The following is a 22,245-nucleotide window of genomic DNA, read 5'->3' as shown; positions in this document are numbered from 1 at the left end:
TTGCCGACAAATGCAAAACTCACGCGTCTAAAGTATCCGTCTATCTGTCCTCCTTTCTCCAGCCTACTTGTTACCAGCCTGCAACTTTCCAATTTCGCCCTCATACCCATCAATCAACTGCAATACGCCCCTCACCCTCTCGAACCACACATCCTGGACAAAGAATCCATCCACCCCCACCGGCGTCGTCGATTTCCGATGACATGCCTGCGCGTGTTTCCACCAGAAGATCTCGGCAACCTTGACCTCGGTCTCTCTGGGTCCTTGCATGTCAATCCACTTGCGGCAGCTGTGGCAGTGGCCTTGGATGATCTCAGCGCGTTCCGTCGGCCTCGAGTGGGGTCGAGGCTTGAGACGGAAGTGCGAAGGTGGGGTGAAGGGGAGACCAGTAAGCGCCGAGATGCCGTGGAAGTTTTGCAAGTGGTAATTGTAGGCTGATTTTCAGAAACAGTGTGGTCGAGCAAAGGGTTGGTCAGACGAATGTTCTGGCGCGGAGTCTGCCACGATAAGGTTGCTAGTGACCCACCTGAAAACTTGGTCTTGAGAAATTTGACTTTGCCGTCCTCGTAGCTGTGTCGAAGCAACGGAATTGAAATGGAGGTCAGATATCCTTGTCGATCATCCACGTCTGTGCCGACCCGAGTACACTTACCACACAGGACACATGCCCACTTTTTGAGCACTGACGCCCTTGACCCAACGCGGCGTGTATAGATCCAATATGGAGCGAGGCTTGTTGAAGGTGCCGAGACATCGATGAGCTCGATTGACGATGTCGCGGAATTTCTCGTCGACACTGGCGACGCGTCCGTCAATTGATGAAAGCGGGGAAAGATGTGTCAGTTCTGGGACCGTAGGCAGTGTGTGCAGAGGGAAGATCCGAAACTCACCTTGCGCTGTCGACATGTCGAAGAAGCATCTCGAGCACCTCGGGGCTGACAGACGACGGCACCGAATATCGCTGATACAGCAAAGGAAACTCCGGATGCACCTCCCAATGAGGCGGAAAGGTTCGCGTTCCTCGATCTTGTGCGCGTGTTGGCCCGAGGATATCTTCAGGCTCTTCCTTCAGTGCATGTTTCAAGCCTTTCTGACTTCTTCCACGGCCGGGTCGGATCGCGTCACTTTCCACATCCTCGTTCACGTCCGGCTGTTCGACATGCTCTTGCATCTGGTTCTGACCCTTGACGTCGGATGCTCTCAAGCGACGAGACCGGCGACGGTGTTCATTGACAGGGTGCTCGGCTTGCCCTTGAGCATCGTCATCTTGCCAGTCTGCGGAGCCGTGAACAGCCTCGTCAGACTGTCGAGTCGATCGACTGGGCGGCGGAGGTGGAGTCATCAACTCCACAAGGCTGAGAACAGGCACGCTATCCTTCTTTTTGAGTCTGTATCTACCCAGAGAGGACGCAGGCGATGACAGCACTCTCGAAGAGGAGTCGCTGCCTAGATCACTGCTAGCATGAGCACTATGCCGACGGACTTCTGAGCCGATCGCCTCTCTCGTTGTCGCCTTTTGGCTAGATTCAGAGTGCCTCGAGCGAGGTTGTGCGCTTGACCCGCCTTTCTTCGATTTCCTAGGCTTGGTGATGCATCGTAGTTCGTCCTCTTCCCTCTCCTCTCGACTTAATCGAATCCTCTTAAGGGAGCTTGAGCCTTGTACGACAGCAGCATCGTCCTCGCTGGTCGCTCTTTGGCGTCGAGTGCCTCGGGAAGGACGGCTCTTCAAAGACTGCTGATCGAGAAACGCAACGGTATGGTCGAGACAGTCCAGGCTTGCCTGTCTCTTGTGTCCATGTTGCTGCATTCGAGTCTCGTGTTCGATCTCTGTCCTCTTTGATGGCGGTGTACCTCTCCACGTCCCGTCTCGATCAAGCAATGGTACAGGAGCGTCGAAGTCTATTGTGTCTATAGTGTCGCCGGTCGTGTCGCCGGGATAGGTGTCCCAGAAAGAGTGTGCGGAAGCTAGGGAATCGTCCAGATCGCCTTCAATGTCGGCTTCTTCGTATGAGTATAAGCCGTAGCCGCGGAAACATTGACCCGCAGTGCTCTGCATTTCAATGTTGACACGCCCTGCGCCGTACCGTTGACGGCTATAATCGGCATCTTCATGCAGCATACCGTAGCCGAAAGGGACGCCCCCGGGGACATGAATTGCCTCTCTTGGGTCCACGTCTGAGAGTCCGGAATGGTAGAAAATGTTATGGTAGTCCTGTACTCCTCTGACGGCTTGTTGTAGGACGGCAGCTGCTGGGCTCTCGGGTCTGATACATAGGTTGTGCTGGCCCACTGAAGTGTCATGGTTGGCGTGGGCTTGTGATCTTGTTCCGGGCTCGTTCATCTTCACCTGGGCGGAGTGACGCCAGAGGTCGTTGAGGAAGGTCCAAAAGGGAAGCAGATTTCGAGATGAGTGTTTCTACAATGAGCAATAGGATGAAGTTGTGCGCGAATGGTGCTACCTTGATGCTGGGGAGGCTCTCGTCGATCTCGCCGTTGCTTGAGCGAGGTTCTATGGAGGGCCAGAGGTGATTGAGAGAATGCGGATCGCTACTGAGGGAAGACAAGGAACCTTGCGCGACGGGGGCTCTATTTATGTGGGTGAGGAGAGAGGTAAAGTGAGCGAGCACGCTTAGCTGAGTCACAGAGTCGAAGGCTCGTTCAACAAGAAGACAAGGTTGAGAGACTGCAACGCAGCTAGATTGGCGAAGCTAGACTGCGCACAGCGAAGGAGTTACGCGGACCCACCTGACCGCTCCTGTCATCTTCCTGCAAGCGACGTGAAAGCGAGGGCGTTTGAGCTATTCGCCCCGCATCTTGTGCTATGCTGTCTAACGCTGGTTTCAACATTGAAGATGTCGGAAAGCCGCTCTTGAGAGCTCGGCGGCAGCACCCGAGTTCAAAACCGTCCACAGCTGGCCGAAACGATTTCATGGCCCCAGATCAAAAGAGATTAGGCGAGGGCGGCTTTTCTACAGGCTGCGCCTGCTAAGCCTTCTCTGTAGGCGGCGAGGAGGAGGAATGAGGCTGGACAGAAGTTTCTGTTGATCTGCCGTGATGCGCTGCTCGTTGTCGTAACCTCAAGCCAGTGAAAGCCGACTGAAGGCGAGGCGCAAGAAGCCTTTCAGGTGCGCGTGAAGGATCTGCGCATACAGCCATCTTGCAGGACAACCGAGTACACAGGCGAGCGAGACGGACGGACGCCGCTGGAAACGGGAAGGAAGGAGCTATATGCGCTGTGCAGCGACATCCAGATCACGCTTTTTGCGCCGGCTCGAAGACTTCGAGCTTTGACTGCTTGCTTAGCCATGGTCGAGACTGAGTCTGTGGACAAGATGGACATATGAGCATTTGAAGAAAGTGACGCCGGAAAGCCAAGTGACTGGTCAGAGAGCCTGGATGGGCAGAGAAGGAGGAGGAGGAGCGTGTGAGCGAGCTGAACTAGAGCCGCTGTCAACACGGCGACGAGATTTGATTTCTCAGAGAGCGGTGCTGTTAGAATTTGGAATTTTGTAGCCAAACAGTTTGCCTCTCTGTAATCACAAACGCCGTGGCGCAATCATGACTTGCGCGCAAAAGCATCCTGTCGATCAGCAGAGCTCGCAGCGCCAGCCCTCTACCGTCGGCCTTTCCTCTCTGACACGGCAAAGGAGCTTTCGGACGATGCGAAGGGAGCTCCGGGACAAGAGAAAGGAAGAGGACTTGCTAGGCAGAGCAAGCCAACATTCTGACAGCAACACACGCGATGGCATTGGAGAGAGGCGGCGCTTGCCTGAGTCTTGTATCGTCATGTCAGCCTGCAACATCGAAGAATGTAACGCGGAAAAGCACAGAGCATAGAGGCAGCATTTCTGCAGCTGCTGCTCTCCAAGAAGTTGCTCGACCACCTCACGTCGCCTTGACGCGCACTGGACCTTATTGACCACTTCATTGTATGCTCTATGCAGAGGCGGAGATCGAGGCGCCGAAGTCTACCAGCCTTTACCGAACTGAGTCGCTGAACTGCATGCGACATCGCCCCTACGCACAGCGGGTCAAAACAAGTCTTTCATGCATAAGTGTCGCGATCGGGTCTGCTTGCATGCCTGGACAGCCAAGTTAAATTTGACAGATACGAAGTGCTGAGATGCTTGGTTTTCTAAGAGATGCTGTATGCGAGAGAATCTATGAACAAGTCCGTTTCCACCGTGGCTTAGAAGAGAACCAATTTCGCTGGCACTTTGGACCTCTTGAAGGAACCCATCACCGCATCGAGCGCCAGCAGCTTCATGAGCTCGTCCCGCGTCTCGAAGCTGTCAAAGACGCTGCGTTGTTTGGCATCGACCCATGTCTGATCAATTACGATCGCTTGGAGCGAGTCGAGCCGCAAACTCCCCGACGCGATCAATGCTGCGACTCGCTGCGGTGTACCGGCGGCCAGCGGCGTGGTGTGTTGGCGCAACCAGGCTTCATGCTCCTTCAGCTTGAAGTGGCGTGCGAAGAGCTTGGCAACGGAGAAGCCACCCAAGAGCTCCTTGGTTGCGCCGTCCTTGACAACGGATCTGCCCTCTGTCTTTGTTCCCTGCGTCTTGTCGTGCTTTGCGAGCTTCTGTCGCTTTGCAGGTGCTGCAGATCGATCGTCGCCGTCGGAGCCTTCAGTGGTTTCGGGAAGCTTGGGTCCGAGGGCCCGTAGGCCACGCGCCAGATCGGCAGCGCGCTGTGCGTTGCCTGTCAGCATAATGAGTGCAGGACAACCTGGTTGGCTGACCGAGGGGTGTTTGGCATCGTTGATACTCTTGACGAGAGCCGGCATGCACGAGCGCACAAAGTCGGCAAGAGATGCTAGCGTACGAGGCTGATCGAAGCCGCTCGTGTCGAGCAGCATTCCCTCGCCAAGACGCAGCTCCTCGAGTTCTAGCTCGCTGAGTTTGGAGAACGAGGCGCCCTGTTTGGTGGCAAGGTAGTCGGCCTGCATGTCGGGTGGTTGTGTGGCTACGGATCCCACTCCTTGCGCAAGCTCGGCTGATACAGCTGCTCTCTGTGTAGCGAGAAGGAACAGTATCAGTAGACATTCTCCATCACGTTGCAAAATTGGAGCCTGTGCTATCCGAGCTAAGCATCTGGAGCGATGCACTTACCTTTTGCTTGCGAGCCTTGTCTTTCTCCTTGCGTTTGCGCTTCTTGTCCTCTTTGCGCGCAGCTTCATCCCTGGTCTCTTGCGCATTCTGCATAGATTTTGATGGCTGTGTCTCGTCATCTTCATTTGAAAGTTCGGGTTCGGCATGGATGCTAACGGCTCCATCATCGGAGCCGACTAGTGAACCCGCGTCGTTGTCGTCGATGAGGTAGTTCTCCTCTAGTGTGTCGGCCATCTTGGACTTCGACCAGATCGCTTTCGAAAAAGATTGCGACGGAAGGCAGGGATCGGTCTTTTGCAGCGATCACGTGCCGAAGAGCAAGCTGCGTCTAGAAGGAGGAAGCAATGCAGTGTATGCTGTTGATCAGCATGTACCACAGCCGAGGTGGAAAGGTGTGGAGGGAATTGAGCTGCAGCAGGAAGAAACGCAACAAACCCAAAATTTTGGTGCAAGTCTCGGGACTCGGCCTTTCCATTTTGGCGAGAAAGCGTCGGAATTGAGCTGCGGATGTCGCGCTTGCAGCCTGGACCCTTACCATCATCATCTCGACCCGGATCCATCAGTGCTATTGCAAGTTCAAGGTGTATCGAAGCACGAAGTTGTTCAGCGCCGGCAGTCTGGATATTACGGATCGTATCCAAAACACACACACACACAGCTGAAGGCATCTGGCTAGCCTTGTCTTTTGCAGCAGGGCCGACTTGTAGAACAGTATCAACGCCTACAATCACCCCTGCACACCTGCTCTCGCTCACGATCAAAGCAAACATACCCTTCTGACGCCGCATCAGTGCTACAGCCTGGCATTATGATGCACATCGAGGACCCAGCAGAGATTGCTGCCATTGCAACCGAGTTCATCTCCAACTTGGACAACTTGCCGCAGGAGGTGAGCCATATGGTCAAGGAGATCGAGCACAAGGACGCCAAGATTCAAGATCTGCTTCCCAAAATCACAGCACGCGAAGTACAGCTGAGAGAGTTGCTGCAGAAGTCAAGTGGTGGACTGTCAAATCCAGCAGGCAATCTGTCGGAAGCGGATCGGGTCAAGGCGGAAAAGCTGGCCGACAAGATTCGGACCGACTACGGACGCGCAGACGAGTGGAGCTCGCAGAAGGAAGCGCTGAGCCTGCGTCTCTGGCGCGCAATTCATGCGCACCACAAGCACTTGAAGGAAGAAATGAACAAGATCAGCCCAGCTGTGCTCAGCAACTACTCTTCGACCGCATCGATTGGCACGCCGGTGCTTCCGTCTTTGTCTGCGCTTCCTGCAGCGTTGGCAGGTCTCAAGAGTCCCGCGGTGGAGCTGGATTCTCCGCTAGCGGGTCTCAAGCGCAAGGGCAGCTTGTTGTCGCCAGGCGTTGGCACGCTGACGCCAGGCACACCGATGAGCGCGGCGGCTCGAGCAAGAGCAGCTGGACGCACGACACCGGTCGAATCTGGTTCGCCAGCACCGCCAGAACGAGGATTGGGGGCTACAGTGCGAGGATTCGGCGCCTCGCGCAAAGCACGCGGAGGCTCGCTGTCAGCCAGTGGGCCGGGTCGATCAGGACTGTCGCAGAGCACCGAGCTCGGCGGGTTGGCAGGTCTGGAAGGCTTCGAAGGCGAACCTGGCGAGGGCGAGGAAGGCGAAGAGAAGGACGACACGCCGTACTGCTTCTGCCAGCGCGTCTCATTTGGCGAGATGATCGGATGCGACAATGCGGAGAACGACCCGGACTGCAAGGAATGGTTCCACATTGGATGTGTGGGTGTCACCAAGCCTCTGCCACAAAAGTGGTACTGCTCGGAATGCCTGGCCAAGCTCAAGAACAAGCGTCGGCGCCAGTAGCTCAGCATTGCCTCGAATCGGTCGCTGGATTACCGAATGCATGTCAGTCTCGTTCCCAACACGTTTTGTACACTAGCATCAATGATGATACCCCGCGTTGTTATACGATGGCTCGCCTTGATCTCAACGAGGTTCATAAGCTTTGCATGCAGAAGGGCAGAGGTGAATCGGCAGAGCAACAGCCCGATCGCTCGTCCGAGTCCAGACATGGAATCTTCGGGAAGGGTCAACCTGACTGGCGAGGGCGGCATTTGAATCAACCACGCGGCACAAAGCAAATGCCTGACTCGATCGATGCACTGCTTGGTTCGGTCTATGCAAGGTCGGCTCAGATCGGTCAATTGCTTTTCGCCAGCAGGAATCCGTCGGTCGGATATGCAGAAACCGTGAGAGGTAGAGTTGTCTCCATGAGAAACTGGAAATCGGCGGTTGGAAAGCAGCTCTTAGCGCGACAGCCTTTGGTTTGTCTTTACCGTCGCGTCGGCACATCAGAGTCAAAATGAAATGCACGACCGCGTCGGATCTTCAAGCTGCAACAGAATTTGAAGATTCCAAGCTTTAAAATTTTTTCAGGCGACACAGAGCACAGATGCCGCTCTTATGCGGAGCACCCGAATTCCTACTCGAGCGTCGATTTTCTTCTTGAAAGAGCCGTCGCACAGACTGCAGCTCCAGAAAAGTGAACTCAAACACAAAGCGCTGCAAGTAACGATTCGCGTCTGAGCATCGGCTGGCTGCTGATCCTGCCGTCACAGAGCGGAGAGATCCTTGTCCGTCTCCAGCGGCTCGAGCGAAAGCTCAAAAAAAACTTTTTTTTTGGTTTGGCAGGCTGAGTCTGGAGAAGGTTAGTCGCTAGCACGGCGCTCCCACCATCTTCCTTCTACTCTTCCTTCTTCTTCCTCCTCCTTTCCTCCTTCCTTCCTCTCTTAGCGAGCACAACACATCACGCAAGACAGGAAGGAGGTCGAAACGAGGTCCAAGAACTCGATCTGATCTGCCAATCCAAATCGCGCCCTTGACGCCCTTCTCCTTCCTTGATTGTGTTCATCGTCCATCACCACCACCATCATCATCGTTTCTTTCGAGCATCGCAATTGCGATTATCTCGTCTGGTAGATTCGCTCTATTGTCTCGGTAGACGAATCTTCTCTTTCCCTTTCCAAGGATCACTCTTCACGGAGCCCTTGCACGCCCTTCAAAAGTAACCTTCATTCTGTTCAGCTCTGATTGCTGTCCGAGGTTCATCACCTTCTTTCGAGTTAGTCCCGGTTCTCTCAAAAAACTGGTTTCCTGTCGCATTCACAGGAAATTCTCTCCGAGTCTTCGTCTCCGTATTCCAAGCCTGCTTTCTTTTTTCTACACCCTTTTCTAGACCGTCAACATGGCCACCCCTTCGCTGGGAGCAGGCCAGATCGCCTCGCCCGTCAACGGCCAGGTCGCCCTCTTCCCCCCCGCAACTAGCCCTCCTCTCGGTCAAGAGGACAGCACCGAGATGGTTCTCGAACTTGCCGACGGCACCGCCTACCGAGGTATCAGCTTCGGTGCCGAAGGCAAGTCCGTCTCTGGTGAATGTGTCTTCCAGACTGGTAAGTCTCGTCCTGCTGCTGCTTTCGACGCAGCCGTCGGCGATCGCAGTGTGTTAGATCATCTGACCCGCTCTCTCCATCCCCTCTCATACGGCCATCTACAGGTATGGTTGGCTACGTCGAGTCGATCACCGACCCTTCGTACGAGGGTCAGATCCTCGTCCTCACTTTCCCCCTCGCCGGCAACTACGGTGTGCCCAGCCGGGAGGAAGCTGCGAAGAGCATTCAAAAGCTCCTCGCCTCTCCTTTCGAGTCGAGCCGCATTCACGTGGCCGGTCTCGTCGTGTCGTACTACAGCCACGAGTTCAGCCACTACCTCGCCCAGACCGGCCTGTCGGACTGGCTCAAGGAGAGCGGCGTGCCCGCCATCTACGGCATCGACACCCGAGCTCTGACCAAGAAGATCCGCAACCAGGGTAGCATGCTCGGCAAGCTTCTCATGCCTCAGCCTGGCGCTTCCATCGCCGACGCTGCTGCTGCCGGTGACTGGCGCAAGGTCGTCGTCGATCTCCCCTTCGCCGACCCCAACGCCCAGAACTTGGTCGCGCGCGTCTCGTGCAAGAAGCCTCAGCTTTACACTCCTGCCAACACCGCTTCCGGCGAGTCGCTCGGCAAGTTTGAGGCCCCTCTCCTCCACCCTTCCGGTCGTCCCATCCGCATCCTCGCCCTCGATGTTGGCATGAAGTACAACCAGATCCGATGCTTCACCTCGCGCGGTGTCGAACTCAAGGTCGTCCCTTGGGATTACGACTTCCTCGCCGAGCCGGAGGCCTTTGACGGTCTCTTCATCTCCAACGGTCCCGGTGACCCTGTCTCGTGCGGTCCCACCATCGCCCGCATCGCCGAGCTGCTCAAGCTGAAGGGTGCCAACATGATCCCCGTCTTTGGTATCTGTCTCGGTCACCAGCTGCTGGCTCTCGCCGCCGGCGCACAGACCGAAAAGCTCAAGTTCGGTAACCGTGGCCACAACATCCCCTGTACCGACCAGATCAGCGGCCGCTGCTACATCACTTCCCAGAACCACGGTTACGCCGTCAACGCCGACACCCTTCCCGCCGGCTGGAAGCCTCTCTTCTCCAACGCCAACGACGACACCAACGAAGGAATCTACTGCACCGAAGGCCCCTTCTTCAGTGTCCAGTTCCACCCCGAAAGCACGCCTGGTCCTCGCGACACCGAATTCCTCTTTGACGTCTTCATCCGCAGTGTCGTCGACTGTGCCGCTGTCAAGGCTGCTCCCGGCGCCACCCCTGCCACCATCTTGCCCCCCGTTGGCTTCACAGGCGGTCTCCTCGCCGACAACGCTGCTGCTGTGCCGCGTGTCCACGTGCGCAAAGTGCTTGTCCTCGGTTCCGGTGGTCTCAGCATCGGCCAGGCTGGTGAGTTCGACTACTCCGGTTCGCAGGCCATCAAGGCGCTCAAGGAGGAAGGCATCTACACCGTGCTCATCAACCCCAACATCGCCACCATCCAGACCTCGTCCGGTCTGGCCGACAAGGTCTACTTCCTGCCCGTCACTCCCGAATTCGTACTCAAGGTCATCGAGCACGAGCGTCCCGATGGTATCTACTGCACCTTCGGTGGTCAGACGGCACTCAACGTCGGTATCAAGATCAAGGACGAGCTGCCCAAGATGGGTGTGCGTGTACTTGGTACACCCATCGAGACCATCATCACCACCGAGGACCGTGATCTCTTCGCCAGGGCCATGGAACAGATCGGCGAAAAGTGCGCTCCCTCTGCCGCCGCCAACAACTGGGACGAGGCTCTCGCTGCCGCCCAATCGATCGGCTTCCCCGTCATTGTTCGCGCTGCTTTCGCCCTCGGCGGTCTCGGCTCCGGTTTCGCCAACAACGTCGAGGAGCTCCGCAAGCTCTGCGCTGCTGCCTTTGCCAACTCGCCCCAGGTGCTCGTCGAAAAGTCGATGAAGGGCTGGAAGGAGGTCGAGTACGAGGTGGTTCGCGATTGCCGCAACAACTGCATCACCGTCTGTAACATGGAGAACTTTGACCCTCTCGGTGTCCACACCGGTGACTCGATCGTCATCGCTCCCTCGCAGACGCTCAGCGACGACGACTACAACATGCTCCGAACCACCGCCGTCAACGTCATCCGCCACCTTGGTGTCGTCGGAGAGTGCAACATCCAGTACGCGCTCAACCCGCACAAGCGCGAGTACTGCATCATTGAGGTCAACGCCCGTCTCTCGCGATCGTCGGCGCTCGCTTCCAAGGCCACCGGATACCCCCTCGCCTTCATCGCTGCCAAGCTGGGTCTCAACATTCCTCTCAACGAGATCCGCAACAGCGTGACGCGCGAGACGAGCGCCTGCTTCGAGCCTTCGCTCGACTACGTCGTCACCAAGTTCCCTCGTTGGGATCTGCGCAAGTTTGTGCGTGTCAGCAGCAAGCTTGGCTCTTCCATGAAGAGTGTCGGTGAAGTCATGAGCATCGGTCGCACGTTCGAGGAGTCCATCCAAAAGGCCATCCGGTCGGTCGACTATGCCCACGATGGATTCAGCCAGAACGACATTGTCGCCGACGACGAGATCGACGAGGAGCTCACCAACCCCACCGACAGGCGCATGTTTGCCATTGCTAACGCCATGGCCAAGGGCTACTCGGTCGACAAGATCCACCAGATGAGCAACATCGACCGATGGTTCCTCAGCAAGCTCATGCGCATCATGAATGCCCACAAGGTGTTTGCCTCGCACAATGCCGCCAGCTTCCCGGTCTCCATGCTTCGTCAGGCCAAGCAGCTTGGTTTCTCTGACAAGCAATTGGCTAAGGCGCTCAACTCGACCGAGCTTGCCGTCCGAAAGATGCGCCAGGAGCACGCCATCATGCCCTTTGTCAAGCAGATCGACACGGTGGCTGCCGAGTTTCCGGCTTACACCAACTACCTCTACACCACCTACAACGCCGTCGAGCACGACGTTAACTTCGCCGACAAGGGTGTCATGGTGCTAGGTTCCGGCGTTTACCGTATCGGCTCGTCGGTCGAATTCGACTGGTGTGCCGTGCGCGCCATCCGAACCCTGCGCCAGCGCGGTTTCAAGACGATCATGGTCAACTACAATCCCGAGACGGTCTCGACCGACTACGACGAGGCCGATCGCCTGTACTTTGAGAACATCTCGCTCGAGACCGTGCTCGACATCTATGACACCGAGCAGTCGGCTGGTGTCATCATGTCGATGGGTGGTCAGACGCCCAACAACATTGCGCTGCCCTTGTACCGCCAGAACGTCAAGGTCCTTGGCACTTCGCCCGAGATGATCGACATGGCCGAGAACCGATACAAATTCTCGCGCATGCTCGACAAGATTGGAGTCGACCAGCCCATGTGGAAGGAGCTCACCAGCTTCGAGGAGGCCCAGTCTGCCTGTGCCCGCTTCGGCTACCCTGTGCTGGTGCGACCCTCGTACGTGCTCAGTGGTGCCGCCATGAACGTCGTCTACTCGCCCGAAGATCTCAACAGCTACCTGTCGCAGGCCGCCGCCATTAACCGCGAGCATCCCGTCGTCATCACCAAGTACCTTGAGGGTGCCAAGGAGATCGAGATGGACGCCGTCGCCAAGGATGGTCGATTGATGATGCACTACATCTCGGAGCACGTCGAGAACGCCGGTGTCCACTCCGGTGATGCTACCCTAATCCTGCCCCCGCAAGATTTGGACCCCGAGACGGTTCGCCGTATCGAGGTGGCCACTGCCAAGATCGCTGCCTCGCTCCACATCACGGGTCCCATGAACATTCAGTTCATCGCCAAGAACAACGACATCAAGGTCATTGAGTGCAATGTTCGTGCGTCGCGATCGTTCCCCTTCGTCAGCAAGGTCACTGGTGTCGATGCCATCCAGATGGCTACCGATCTGATGCTCGACCTGCCCGTCGAGGCTTACCCTCCGGTCGACCTGCCCCGCAACTACGTCGGTGTCAAGGTGCCCCAGTTCAGTTTCAGCCGTCTTGCTGGCGCTGACCCGATTCTCGGCGTCGAGATGGCCTCGACCGGTGAGGTGGCCTGTTTCGGTCGCGACAAGTACGAGGCCTACCTAAAGGCCATGATCGCTTCCGGAATCCGCCTCCCTACCAAGAACGTCTTGCTCAGCATCGGTTCGTACAGCGAGAAGCAGGAGCTGCTGCCCGCTGTGCGCACGCTGCACCAGCTTGGCTTCACCCTGTACGGCTCGTCCGGTTCCGCCGACTTCTACTCGGAGCAAGGCATCCCCGTCATCCACCTCGAGGCGCTTCCCGAGGACGACGAGTCCAAGTTCGAGGACACCGCCAAGGCATCCTACTCGCTGCTCACGCACTTGACCCAGGGTCTCTCGTCGCTCTTCATCTCGCTGCCAAGCAAGAACAAATACCGTCGTCCCGTGTCGTTCACCTCGATGGGCTACCGCGCCCGTCGATTGGCGATCGACCGATCCATTCCGCTCATCACCAACGTCAAGAACGCCAAGCTCTTTGTCGAGGCGCTTGCTCGTCACCGCAAGGCGGGCTCCAGCTTCGACATTTCGCCCGTCGACTTCAAGACCAGCCACACCGCCTTCACCCTGCCCGGTCTCATCAACGTCAACGCGTTCGTGCCCAGCATCGCTGACGGCCAGGTGAGCGCTGAAGAGCTTGCTGCCATCACTCGCGCCTCGATTTCCGGTGGTTTCACCACGATCCAGGTCATGCCCGCCGGTGTCTCATCGAGTGTCGTCGATGCTGCCTCGCTCGCCAACGCCGAGAGCAAGATCGCTGGTGGCGCTCACTGCGATGTCTCGCTCGGTGTTTCTGCTACCGCCGGCAACCACGAATCGATCGACCAGCTCGCCGACAGCGCTCGCTCGCTGCTCATCTCGTTCAACGGTCTCGGTTCCAACGTCAGTAAAGCTGCCACTATCGCGTCTCATTTCGCCTCGTGGCCTGCGGACCGCCCGATTGTCACTGATGCGCGCAACACGGACCTCGCGTCGGTGCTGCTGCTGGCCAGCCTGAACAACCGCTCGATCCACGTCACCAACGTGCTTTCGCGCGACGACATCCACCTGATCGCGCTCGCCAAGGCCAAGGGTCTGCAAGTGACCTGCGACGTTGCCGTCTACGCGCTCTTCTTCACCACCGAGATGTACCCTCAGGCCACCTGCCTGCCCTCGGCGGATGACCAGAAGGCGTTGTGGGAGAACCTGGACGACATTGACATGTTCTCGATCGGCAGTACGCCTTACCAGCTCGCCAAGGAGATCGGCGAAGTGGCTGCGCCGCAGTCGGGTATCGAAGAGACGCTCTTGCTGCTGCTCGACGCTGTCAACGAGCACCGATTGACGCTCGACGACATCTTGCTCAGGCTCTACACCAAGCCCAAGGAGATCTTTGGCGTCCAGGCACAGGCCAACACGCAGGTCGAGATCGAGATCGACCGACCTACCGCGTTCGTGCGCCGCGACCACTGGTCGCCGCTCGAGTCGCGTGCCACGGTGGGCTCGATCAACCGTGTGACGCTCAAGGGCAAGACCGTGTTCGTCGATGGCGAGGTGCTTTCGGATGCCTCGTTGGGCAGCAATGTGAGCAGCGTCGCTACGGTGGCTAAGCAGGCCAAGGCTGCCGGTCGCCGCGTTTCGTTCTCTGCCACTGCGGCCGCTGGCTCTGGTGTGGTGTCGACGCAAGACGCGCCCACCTCGCCTCCACCTCTGTCGCTGGGTCTCAAGTCGCCAGTGCTGGGCTCGACCGAGCCCGCTCAGCCTCGCAGCGGCAGCTTGATGGCGGCGTTCGCCAACGAATCGACGGCTCTGTCCGTGGCGCCCTCGGCACCCGCGTTGGGATCGGTGCTGTACCACCCCACCTTTGCGCGACGACACATTCTTTCTGTCAAGAACTTCACGCGTGACGACCTGCACGCTCTGTTCTCGGTTGCCACCGAGATGCGCGTTATGGTCGAGCGTCAGGGCTCAGTGGACCTGCTGCGTGGACGCGTTCTTGCTACGCTGTTCTACGAAGAGTCGACACGAACGTCGTGCTCCTTCGAGGCCGCCATGCTCCGTCTGGGCGGCCAAGTTGTCAAGGTGCAGCCGGACAAGTCGTCTGTGCAGAAGGGCGAGTCGATCCCGGACACGATCCGCACCCTGGGCTGCTACGCGGACGCGGTGGTGATGCGACACCCTGCGGCTGGCAGCGTGCACCTGGCTGCCAAGCACTCTCCTGTTCCGGTCATCTCGGGAGGCGAGTCGTCTATCGAACACCCTACGCAAGCTCTGCTGGACACGTTCGCCATCCGAGAAGAGATGGGTACCGTGGCTGGACTTACGATCACCATGGTGGGTGACCTCAAGTACGGGCGCACGGTGCACAGCCTTGTTCAGCTGCTGTGCCTGTACGGCGTGACTGTCAACTACGTCAGCCCCGAATCGCTCAAGATGCCGGAAGACGTCAAGCAGGCGGTGGCACGCAAGGGCATCAAGCAGTACGAGTCGACCAAGCTCACGGACGACATTCTCGCTCGCACCGATGTGCTCTACGTCACTCGTGTACAGAAGGAGCGTTTCCCCGACCTGGCATCGTACGAAGCGGTCAAGGACAGCTACGTGGTGGACAATGCGACACTGTCCAAGTGCAAGTCGACCACCATCGTCCTGCACCCCTTGCCCAAGAACAACGAGCTGGCGGACGACCTCGAGTACGATCCTCGTGCAGCTTGGTGGCGACAGGTCAAGTACGGACTGTACCTGCGCATGGCCCTGCTTGCCATGGTCCTTCCCCAGCGCTCTTGAAGCTACTTCGCACAGCTTTCCTTTTTTCGAAGCTTGACGGCGTCTTGAACTCGTAGCAGAATCGAGACTGTCTATGGAAGGATGGACGACCTACAGGTCTTGAGAGATGGAAGCGACTGTAAAGCCCTTTTTCCTATATTGATTACTATCCTCTAGAAGAAAACTGTTGATAAATATGATTTGGATTTGAACTCAACCTTGGCTGCAATGTCTGTACATCTGAGCAAGAAGATGCGAGTGGGTAGCTTGTACGATGGTGCAGAAGTGTTGACGCTGATTGGGCGATCAAGGAGAACAGGTCAAGAGGGTATCGGGTCTTCCCAGCCGGCAGGAGATATTTTGTGGAGGTTCAAATTGCAGGCAGCAGAGCCAGTCAAGAAGAAATCCGAAGCTTTTCGAAATTGACAGCGTTGCTGACACTCTTTGATTGTTGGGTGCAGAGCAGCAGTCACACGAGCCCGTTCGGTGGTCGGGAATCAGTGCGCCGAGAGAAGCTGTGACTGAGCGTGTGACCGCGCTCGGTCCCACTTCGGCAACCCTGAAAGAGCACAAGCTCTCTCTTCATCCCTTACGTTTTCTACATCGACCTTCGTTTAGTCTTACCAACAGCAACTACAACACCTGTGGCTTCAGTCCCTGACCGGTCAAGAATCAGCAACTTCAGAATCCGTTGCTTCTCTGTTCTAGTCCGCCTCATCAATCGGCGTCCGTGTTCAGCGAACGTGTCAACGGTCACTACGCAACACGACTCAGAGCAGGGCATCGCATCGTTCCCGCACGGAGAAGTGGTTCCCGAGCGACTTCTGGCAGAACGAGACGGGATTGCGCTAGACACTCATCTCCTGCGATCACGATATCTCATCACCTGGGCCCATCCGCAGAGACTCGGTTTCAGCTCTTCTAGCTTATTCGTCGGCCACCATTATCGACCAGCATTGACAGGTGCAGCTAGCACATATCAATGCCTCCTTCAATGGACTCATCTACCTCGTCCGGGTCGCTGGAGCCCGTCACTCCACCACCCAACCGCAATGCTACCTGGTCTGCCAGTCGCAGTGCTGCGGCCGCAGCAGGCTCTAAGCCCGACGTCAACCCCTCCACTCCTACCGGAAGCACCACACCCTCTTCTCTCCGCAATCGACTCGCATCTTTCACACGCTCTACTGGCAAACTTGCGTCCGGGACCTTGTCCGCCGGTACGACTTCGCCGGCAGTCACTCCATTGGAAGAGAGCTCTCAGCGCCTCGAGAAGCTCGACCTTCAAAAGGGCGCAGCATCGACTCGAACAAGCTCGGAGAACCAAAGAGCTCTGTCCACGCACGCGCCGTCAGCACCAGCTTCAAGGAGAGGCAGCTTCTCCAAGCATGAAACGGATGTATTCGGTCCCCCCTTGGCCACACCTGAAACGGACGTTTATGAAGACTCGCCGCTCAAGCGCATTCTTCAAAATCCCAATGCGAAACCTCTCCCGGGACACCCTGGCAACTTGACATCGGCGCAGTCGAAAGCGCTTCACGACCTTACGCAGGGACTGAAGCTCGACGGAGCACTGCAAGATCCCGAATCGAACCCCCCTTCGTACCAGGAAACGCAGTTGCTGCGCTTCCTACGAGCGAGGAGCTTCAACGTCGAAGCGGCACGAACCATGTACCTCAAAGCCGAGGCTTGGAAGAAGGAGATCGAGCTGGATCGTCTAGTACAAGAATTCGAGTTCGAAGAGCGCGATGCGGTGGCGGCACACGGGTGGTGCATGTACTTTCACAAGACGGATCGATTGGGACGACCGATCTTCATCCAAGATCTGGGCAACATGAACTGCACCGAGGTGTTTCGCAAGACGACGCCGGAACGCGTGATTCAGAACTTTGCGGTGACGTTGGAGCTCGCGGTGCGACATCGGTACGAACCGTGCAGTGTAGCGAGCGGGCGGTGGGTGGATGACAACATGATGGTGGTCAACCTAGCCGGGTTAGGGCTGGGAACGTTTTGGTCGATGAAGGGACAACTCCAGCAGTTGTTGAGCATCCTGGATAACAACTTTCCAGAGTTGTCGGGGAGGGTCCAGATCATCAACGCACCGTACATGTTTAGTACGATTTGGAGTTGGATCAAGGGTTGGCTGCCGACGGCGACGGTGGAGAAGATCGATATTGCAGGGTCGGATTACAGGGAGAGGATATATGAGTACGTGGCCAAGAAGGATTGGCCGAAGGAGCTGGGTGGGGAGTGTGAGTGTAGGGAGGACAAGGGGTGTAGGAAGAGCGATTTGGGGCCTTGGGATAGGCGGTTGGTGAGGACAGCAGGGTTGTGATGCAGCGCGACGAGTTTGTATCACACTTTGCGAGATTATAGCATCGCTATTCTTCACCTCGACTCATTGTGACTGTTTGTGACGTTTCGATTCTGTCTGACTGTCCCGGCTTTTCCGACCTGTGAGCTGGATGACCGTTTGATCGACGGCGTCGTTCAATGGCAGCTGTAGGAAAGGACTCGCCGCAAGAGCGGTTGGCGGACAGGCAAGACTTGTCCGTGCGGGAGTGCGGGAGTGGTTAGCGATCCACACCTTGCTGTCCTTCGACACTTGAGATTTGTGTCGGTTGAGCCTCTCCTATCGACGCGATCCAGAAGCTGGCAAGCTCTCCTTTCCCTGACCTTTTCCATCCTGCTCCGTCTCAACCCTTCTGACCACATCTTTCTGCTTGCACGCACGTTCCACCCCGCACCGTGGCTCTGTCGAGCAAGATGTCTACTGGGTGCAATTGCTGATATTGCTACTCTTCTGTTGTGCCGTGTACATCATTGGTGCATCTACTCTTCATCTTCGTATGCAGAGATTTCCTCCCGTGCACGAGCCGGAACTGTTGAGTCACAAGAACGCAAAAAGTGTCAGCCATTGAACCCGGCTTCTTATACGCCGCACATATGGTTCTGAGATGCTTACGAGGATACGAGGTGGGGACCTTCTCAGCGGGTTTCCAGCCGTACGCCTTTCGGATCGGTGGGACGGTGACCACTGCCAGCGGTCCGACGGAACCGATGACGATGGAGAAGAAGACTACTGGATGCTCGTGCGCTGCATATTGCTGTTCAAGTCCGGAAGGCCAAAATGAAAGTGGGATGTGTGCAGAAAGAGAAATCAAAGTCAGCGCTTCGATGCCACGGGCAAGAGAGTCTCGTGACAAGCGAGGTTCAAAGATGAGAACAAGATCGAACGTACAAGGTATCGGTATGTGCTGCGGAAAGGTGAGAAGATGGAAGCCATCTTTGCGATGATACGGCGCGGTGGTGATCCAAGAGCCTGCTTGGGGTGACTGAGTGGGACGTAGACAGCACTTGTTCGGTGTAAGTGGTGTCAAGATGATAGTTGATGCGAGATGTCAGTGCGGTGAAGATGTGCGAATGTGGGAAAGCAGCGTAGGTGTGAGTGTGAGTGTGAGTGTCAATGGTTCACGTCTCGACAAATTGCCCGTTCGCCTCGGAACCGATCTTTCATCCCAAATTCTTTGAGAAATCAATAATTCCTGCCGATCTTACACGTGCAAGAGAAAAATATAATTTTGAGAATCGTTCCATCGGCGTATGCCACTCGCCCGATCAACTACACGGCTTCTGTTTCCACGTAGTTTCGCACGCCGACACGGCTGAGTTGATGCTTTAAGACAGGGGCTCCTGTTCCTCCCATTGTTCTGTCATGTACGCGCGATGATCCGATCGTACTTTCCAGCGCTTGTGGGTCTCTTCGTTAACCGAGTCAGCCTCACATCGTATGGTCTCGTGCAGACACTTGTGAAAGATCGATCAGCATACAACGCATTGGGAGGTAGAGAGTACGAGTGGTGGGATCGTGTCGTCAGCCCGGCCAACACGGTCACAGAAGGTGATCACGTGCAGAGTATCAGTGTGTAGTACATTGTAGAGCAACCGCTCAGGAGAAGCAACTTAGCCGCTGTCAACTCTCGAGAGCCAAATTGCTTATTGCAATCTCGAGCGGCTATACCTTCCCAATGAAGAGCGTCTCGGTCCCAAAACGATGGGTTTCGGGCGCCAACGCTTCCGTTGGCATACGATTGGCGGCAATCTGAGAAGGTTCAGCCGAAAAAAAACTCTGAGCGGTCGGCGAAACGGGCAATGCTGGCTCACAAAACACATAGGATGACGTTGCGATTCGGCGAATGAAGCTGACGAGAAAGGCATGGGTTTCACGGTATCATGGCTGGGAGATCATGTGGCTGATCATTCTAGACCTTTTTTTGCCAGCCACACTGGTTGCTCGTGAATGAGACGGGAGAGCGTGGTTAAAGGTCCGAATCACGGGAGGTCTAGGGACAAGGGAGGTAGGTATACGTACGTCCGGGCGGATGGAAGCGGCGGCACTCCGGGCCTGTTGCTGATCATCCTTGCAGCTGTCAAAGTCGAAGCGAATTCAAAAAGTTTATTTACAAATTCAATTTTTTTGGTGCTTGTCTACACCGAGGTGCAGGAGATGTAGAAGTTAAATAAGCTCGCGGTCCTTGTCTCATCTCGGTGAGAAGTCTCATGGGACTGAAACTCGTTTTTACCCACGTCCAAAACCGCACCAAACCCTATCGCTATTCGACCATTGAGCTGCATCAACCACGTCGGCTTCGACTGCACCCTGATTGCAGCACGTCTGCAAGGCACTGCACGTCATGCGCGACTCGGTGTGTCATCCTTCGTCCTCGGTCCTCCTTCTCGCACTTGTAGACCGTATCTTCCGAGAACAGCACCGCTGCAGTGCGGTTCAAGCTTCCGACATTGCATGCGAGGTGCGGCTCCCGGGGAATGGGCATCTCGGCCATACGACTCACATGAAAAGTTAGGTCAAGGCGGCGGCAGCCATGGAGAAATCGAATTTATTTTTGAGTTGATGGTCCGCCCTGAGTCTGCGTTACCGAGATACCCAGTTGCAGATGACTACAGGACCACCGTTCTGCATCGTTATTTGTCGAGATCGCTCGGATATGTGTTTCAAAGCACAACCAGGGCAGCTTTTTCGAGCAAGACAAGCTAACAATAGGGATCATGAAGGACGCTTTCCTATTGGCTGCTAGGCAGTTTGTCGAAGCCTTCTATGCTCGAGACACTCAAATGGCCACGAGGCGAACCTGACTCGGATCGCAGAGAAACAAACATCTTCAGTCGCCGATTGTACACATTGAACGAGCTAGGGGTGGTGGTCCCGCCCGGGAAAGAGTCAAGTACAGAGCCCATGCATGGTCGGAGAGTGTCCCCTGACCCTCCTGATGGTAAGCGAGTCTGAGTTCCGGCTTTCGAGTCGGATCGCTTCGACGCACAGATGCCGTCCAGAGTGTTCAAGGTGATCAGATCTCAAAGTTCTGGGAAACCGATGACCAGGTTGAGGTTGTTGTGCTCGAGGCGCTTTTTTGAGGGTTCATAGACTGGCGCCGTAGTGGAACCAACTCCTTTTTGTTGCCGTTCCGTCGGTACTTCATGAAATGTGCTGATGGACGCTGAGATGTCATCGCCACACATCCTGCTTGCCGCAAGAAGTGAAGCGGCTGCATACTGAAGCTCGTTACAAGATTAGGGTAAAACGGGCGTGAAGTCGGAACAATGGACTACGATGCTGTGGCTCCATGCACGTCAGTTTCCCGCTCCAGGTTACCTAGTGGCGGCTGCCCCAAGAGATCTGATCGAGCCAAGGCAAGGTTTGTCGCTTGTTCCCTGTCTTCATCTATCCGTCGGCTAAAAGAGTGGGGAGATTAGGCTCCACAATCTACAGCGTCGTAATGATGGATGGGGTGAGTTGTGCTCCCTTTGAAACTGTTTTCATAAATTGATTTTAATTTTACTCTTTTGGCAAACAGGCTTGCGCGCTGCAACAAATTAAATGCCCGATTCTCCGACAGAACTTTCAGGCAGCCTGCCTAAACACGTAAACACAGCAGTAGTGCGCTCAGCCGACAGTCTGCGACCAACTCGGAGTTGACAGACTGTCGATCTTCAACCTCGCTTACCAGGTGGCTCTCGTCGACCTCCAAAGTGTGTGTTGTTTGGGCAGCTGCCTGCACATCCACTGCAGGCTCAACTCTAGCTGCAATGCAGATCCGGGCCCTGCGTCAAGTCCGATGCTGTCGCTTGGCCAAGACGCCCCCCTCTCCTCCTCTCCCCTTCTCCATCAAACGCATGTCGAATGACCTGTCTCCTCGATTGTCGTTGTTCTTCGCGATGGTGACGGTGACAGTTTCTGCAAAGATCGACTTGCCGTCAAAGGGTTCAACGGACGACACACGTTTCGTACCTAGGGCACCGTACTTGGCGTCCGTAGGACGCTGACATGCTCTCCAGCACCGCTCCCTGTCACGGTCCTGCTGCCGCCTGCAGCTGCATCTGAGTCTGAGTCTGATACGGAAGAGCGCTAAGGTGGTGACCGTCGTGCCAAAGGCTGGACTCGAAACTCAGCAAGGCCATCGCATAAACCATGAGGCGTCATACGATTTGTAACTTCTCCCCTACGGTCGCCGGGCCCATTACTCCGCTCTGCCCCTTTCTTTTCCCCTTCTCTCCCACTACGCGGCGCCACCAGTGTGTCCAGCCTTTGGTTTCTGATCCTGCGGCCGTCCCGAGAACAAAGCTCTGTCTCACCCACACCTGGCCTTGACATCTTGTTCACGCCCCAACCTACCTTGTCTCTTTTGCGAGACATCTCTTGCAGTCATTTGCACCTTCCTCTTTTCGCTCTGACACGATCATACAGCTTTCCTCTAACCATCTTTTTCGCACATCCTATTCTCATCACCACCAACCTTGCCATACTTCCGTTCATCCTTACGATAACCAGTCTCTCCGCCCTCATCACACCACCGACATCACGACCATACGTCCTTGACTCCTGTCTCAATACCGGTCGATTGCAAAGATACAGTTATCGCTCTTCAACTCACTTCATAGCACCAGCGCTCATCAACGACA

The 22,245-nt window shown here is 56.2% G+C and overlaps 5 protein-coding genes across 5 annotated transcripts; 3 read left to right on the top strand and 2 right to left on the bottom strand.

The window, feature by feature from the left end:
* Nucleotides 1-63: 63 nt before the first annotated feature.
* PHSY_001315 (hypothetical protein) lies at nucleotides 64-2,341 on the bottom strand (the record flags this gene model as incomplete). Its single annotated transcript, XM_012331947.1, has 4 exons — nucleotides 64-434; nucleotides 527-570; nucleotides 653-796; nucleotides 891-2,341. 4 exons carry the CDS (start codon nucleotides 2,339-2,341, stop codon nucleotides 64-66), a joined length of 2,010 nt encoding a protein of 669 aa, XP_012187337.1.
* A 1,848-nt stretch (nucleotides 2,342-4,189) lies between these two features.
* On the bottom strand, nucleotides 4,190-5,348 carry PHSY_001314 (hypothetical protein; the record flags this gene model as incomplete). Its single annotated transcript, XM_012331946.1, has 2 exons — nucleotides 4,190-5,014; nucleotides 5,115-5,348. The coding sequence occupies 2 exons, from the start codon at nucleotides 5,346-5,348 to the stop codon at nucleotides 4,190-4,192; spliced, it is 1,059 nt and encodes a 352-aa protein (XP_012187336.1).
* Nucleotides 5,349-6,012: 664 nt separating this feature from the next.
* PHSY_001313 (hypothetical protein) lies at nucleotides 6,013-6,945 on the top strand (the record flags this gene model as incomplete). Its single annotated transcript, XM_012331945.1, has 1 exon — nucleotides 6,013-6,945. The coding sequence occupies one exon, from the start codon at nucleotides 6,013-6,015 to the stop codon at nucleotides 6,943-6,945; it is 933 nt and encodes a 310-aa protein (XP_012187335.1).
* A 107-nt stretch (nucleotides 6,946-7,052) lies between these two features.
* On the top strand, nucleotides 7,053-15,291 carry PHSY_001312 (hypothetical protein; the record flags this gene model as incomplete). The annotated part of the gene is made up of 3 exons (XM_012331944.1): nucleotides 7,053-7,331; nucleotides 8,318-8,531; nucleotides 8,636-15,291. The coding sequence occupies 3 exons, from the start codon at nucleotides 7,053-7,055 to the stop codon at nucleotides 15,289-15,291; spliced, it is 7,149 nt and encodes a 2,382-aa protein (XP_012187334.1).
* A 973-nt stretch (nucleotides 15,292-16,264) lies between these two features.
* On the top strand, nucleotides 16,265-21,609 carry PHSY_001311 (hypothetical protein; the record flags this gene model as incomplete). The annotated part of the gene is made up of 2 exons (XM_012331943.1): nucleotides 16,265-17,519; nucleotides 21,356-21,609. 2 exons carry the CDS (start codon nucleotides 16,265-16,267, stop codon nucleotides 21,607-21,609), a joined length of 1,509 nt encoding a protein of 502 aa, XP_012187333.1.
* Nucleotides 21,610-22,245: the final 636 nt, after the last annotated feature.

This window comes from Pseudozyma hubeiensis, assembly GCF_000403515.1.
Source record: "Pseudozyma hubeiensis SY62 DNA, scaffold: PHS15, whole genome shotgun sequence".
Taxonomy (NCBI): domain Eukaryota; kingdom Fungi; phylum Basidiomycota; class Ustilaginomycetes; order Ustilaginales; family Ustilaginaceae; genus Pseudozyma; species Pseudozyma hubeiensis.
This window is presented reverse-complemented; position numbering and strand designations above follow the sequence as displayed.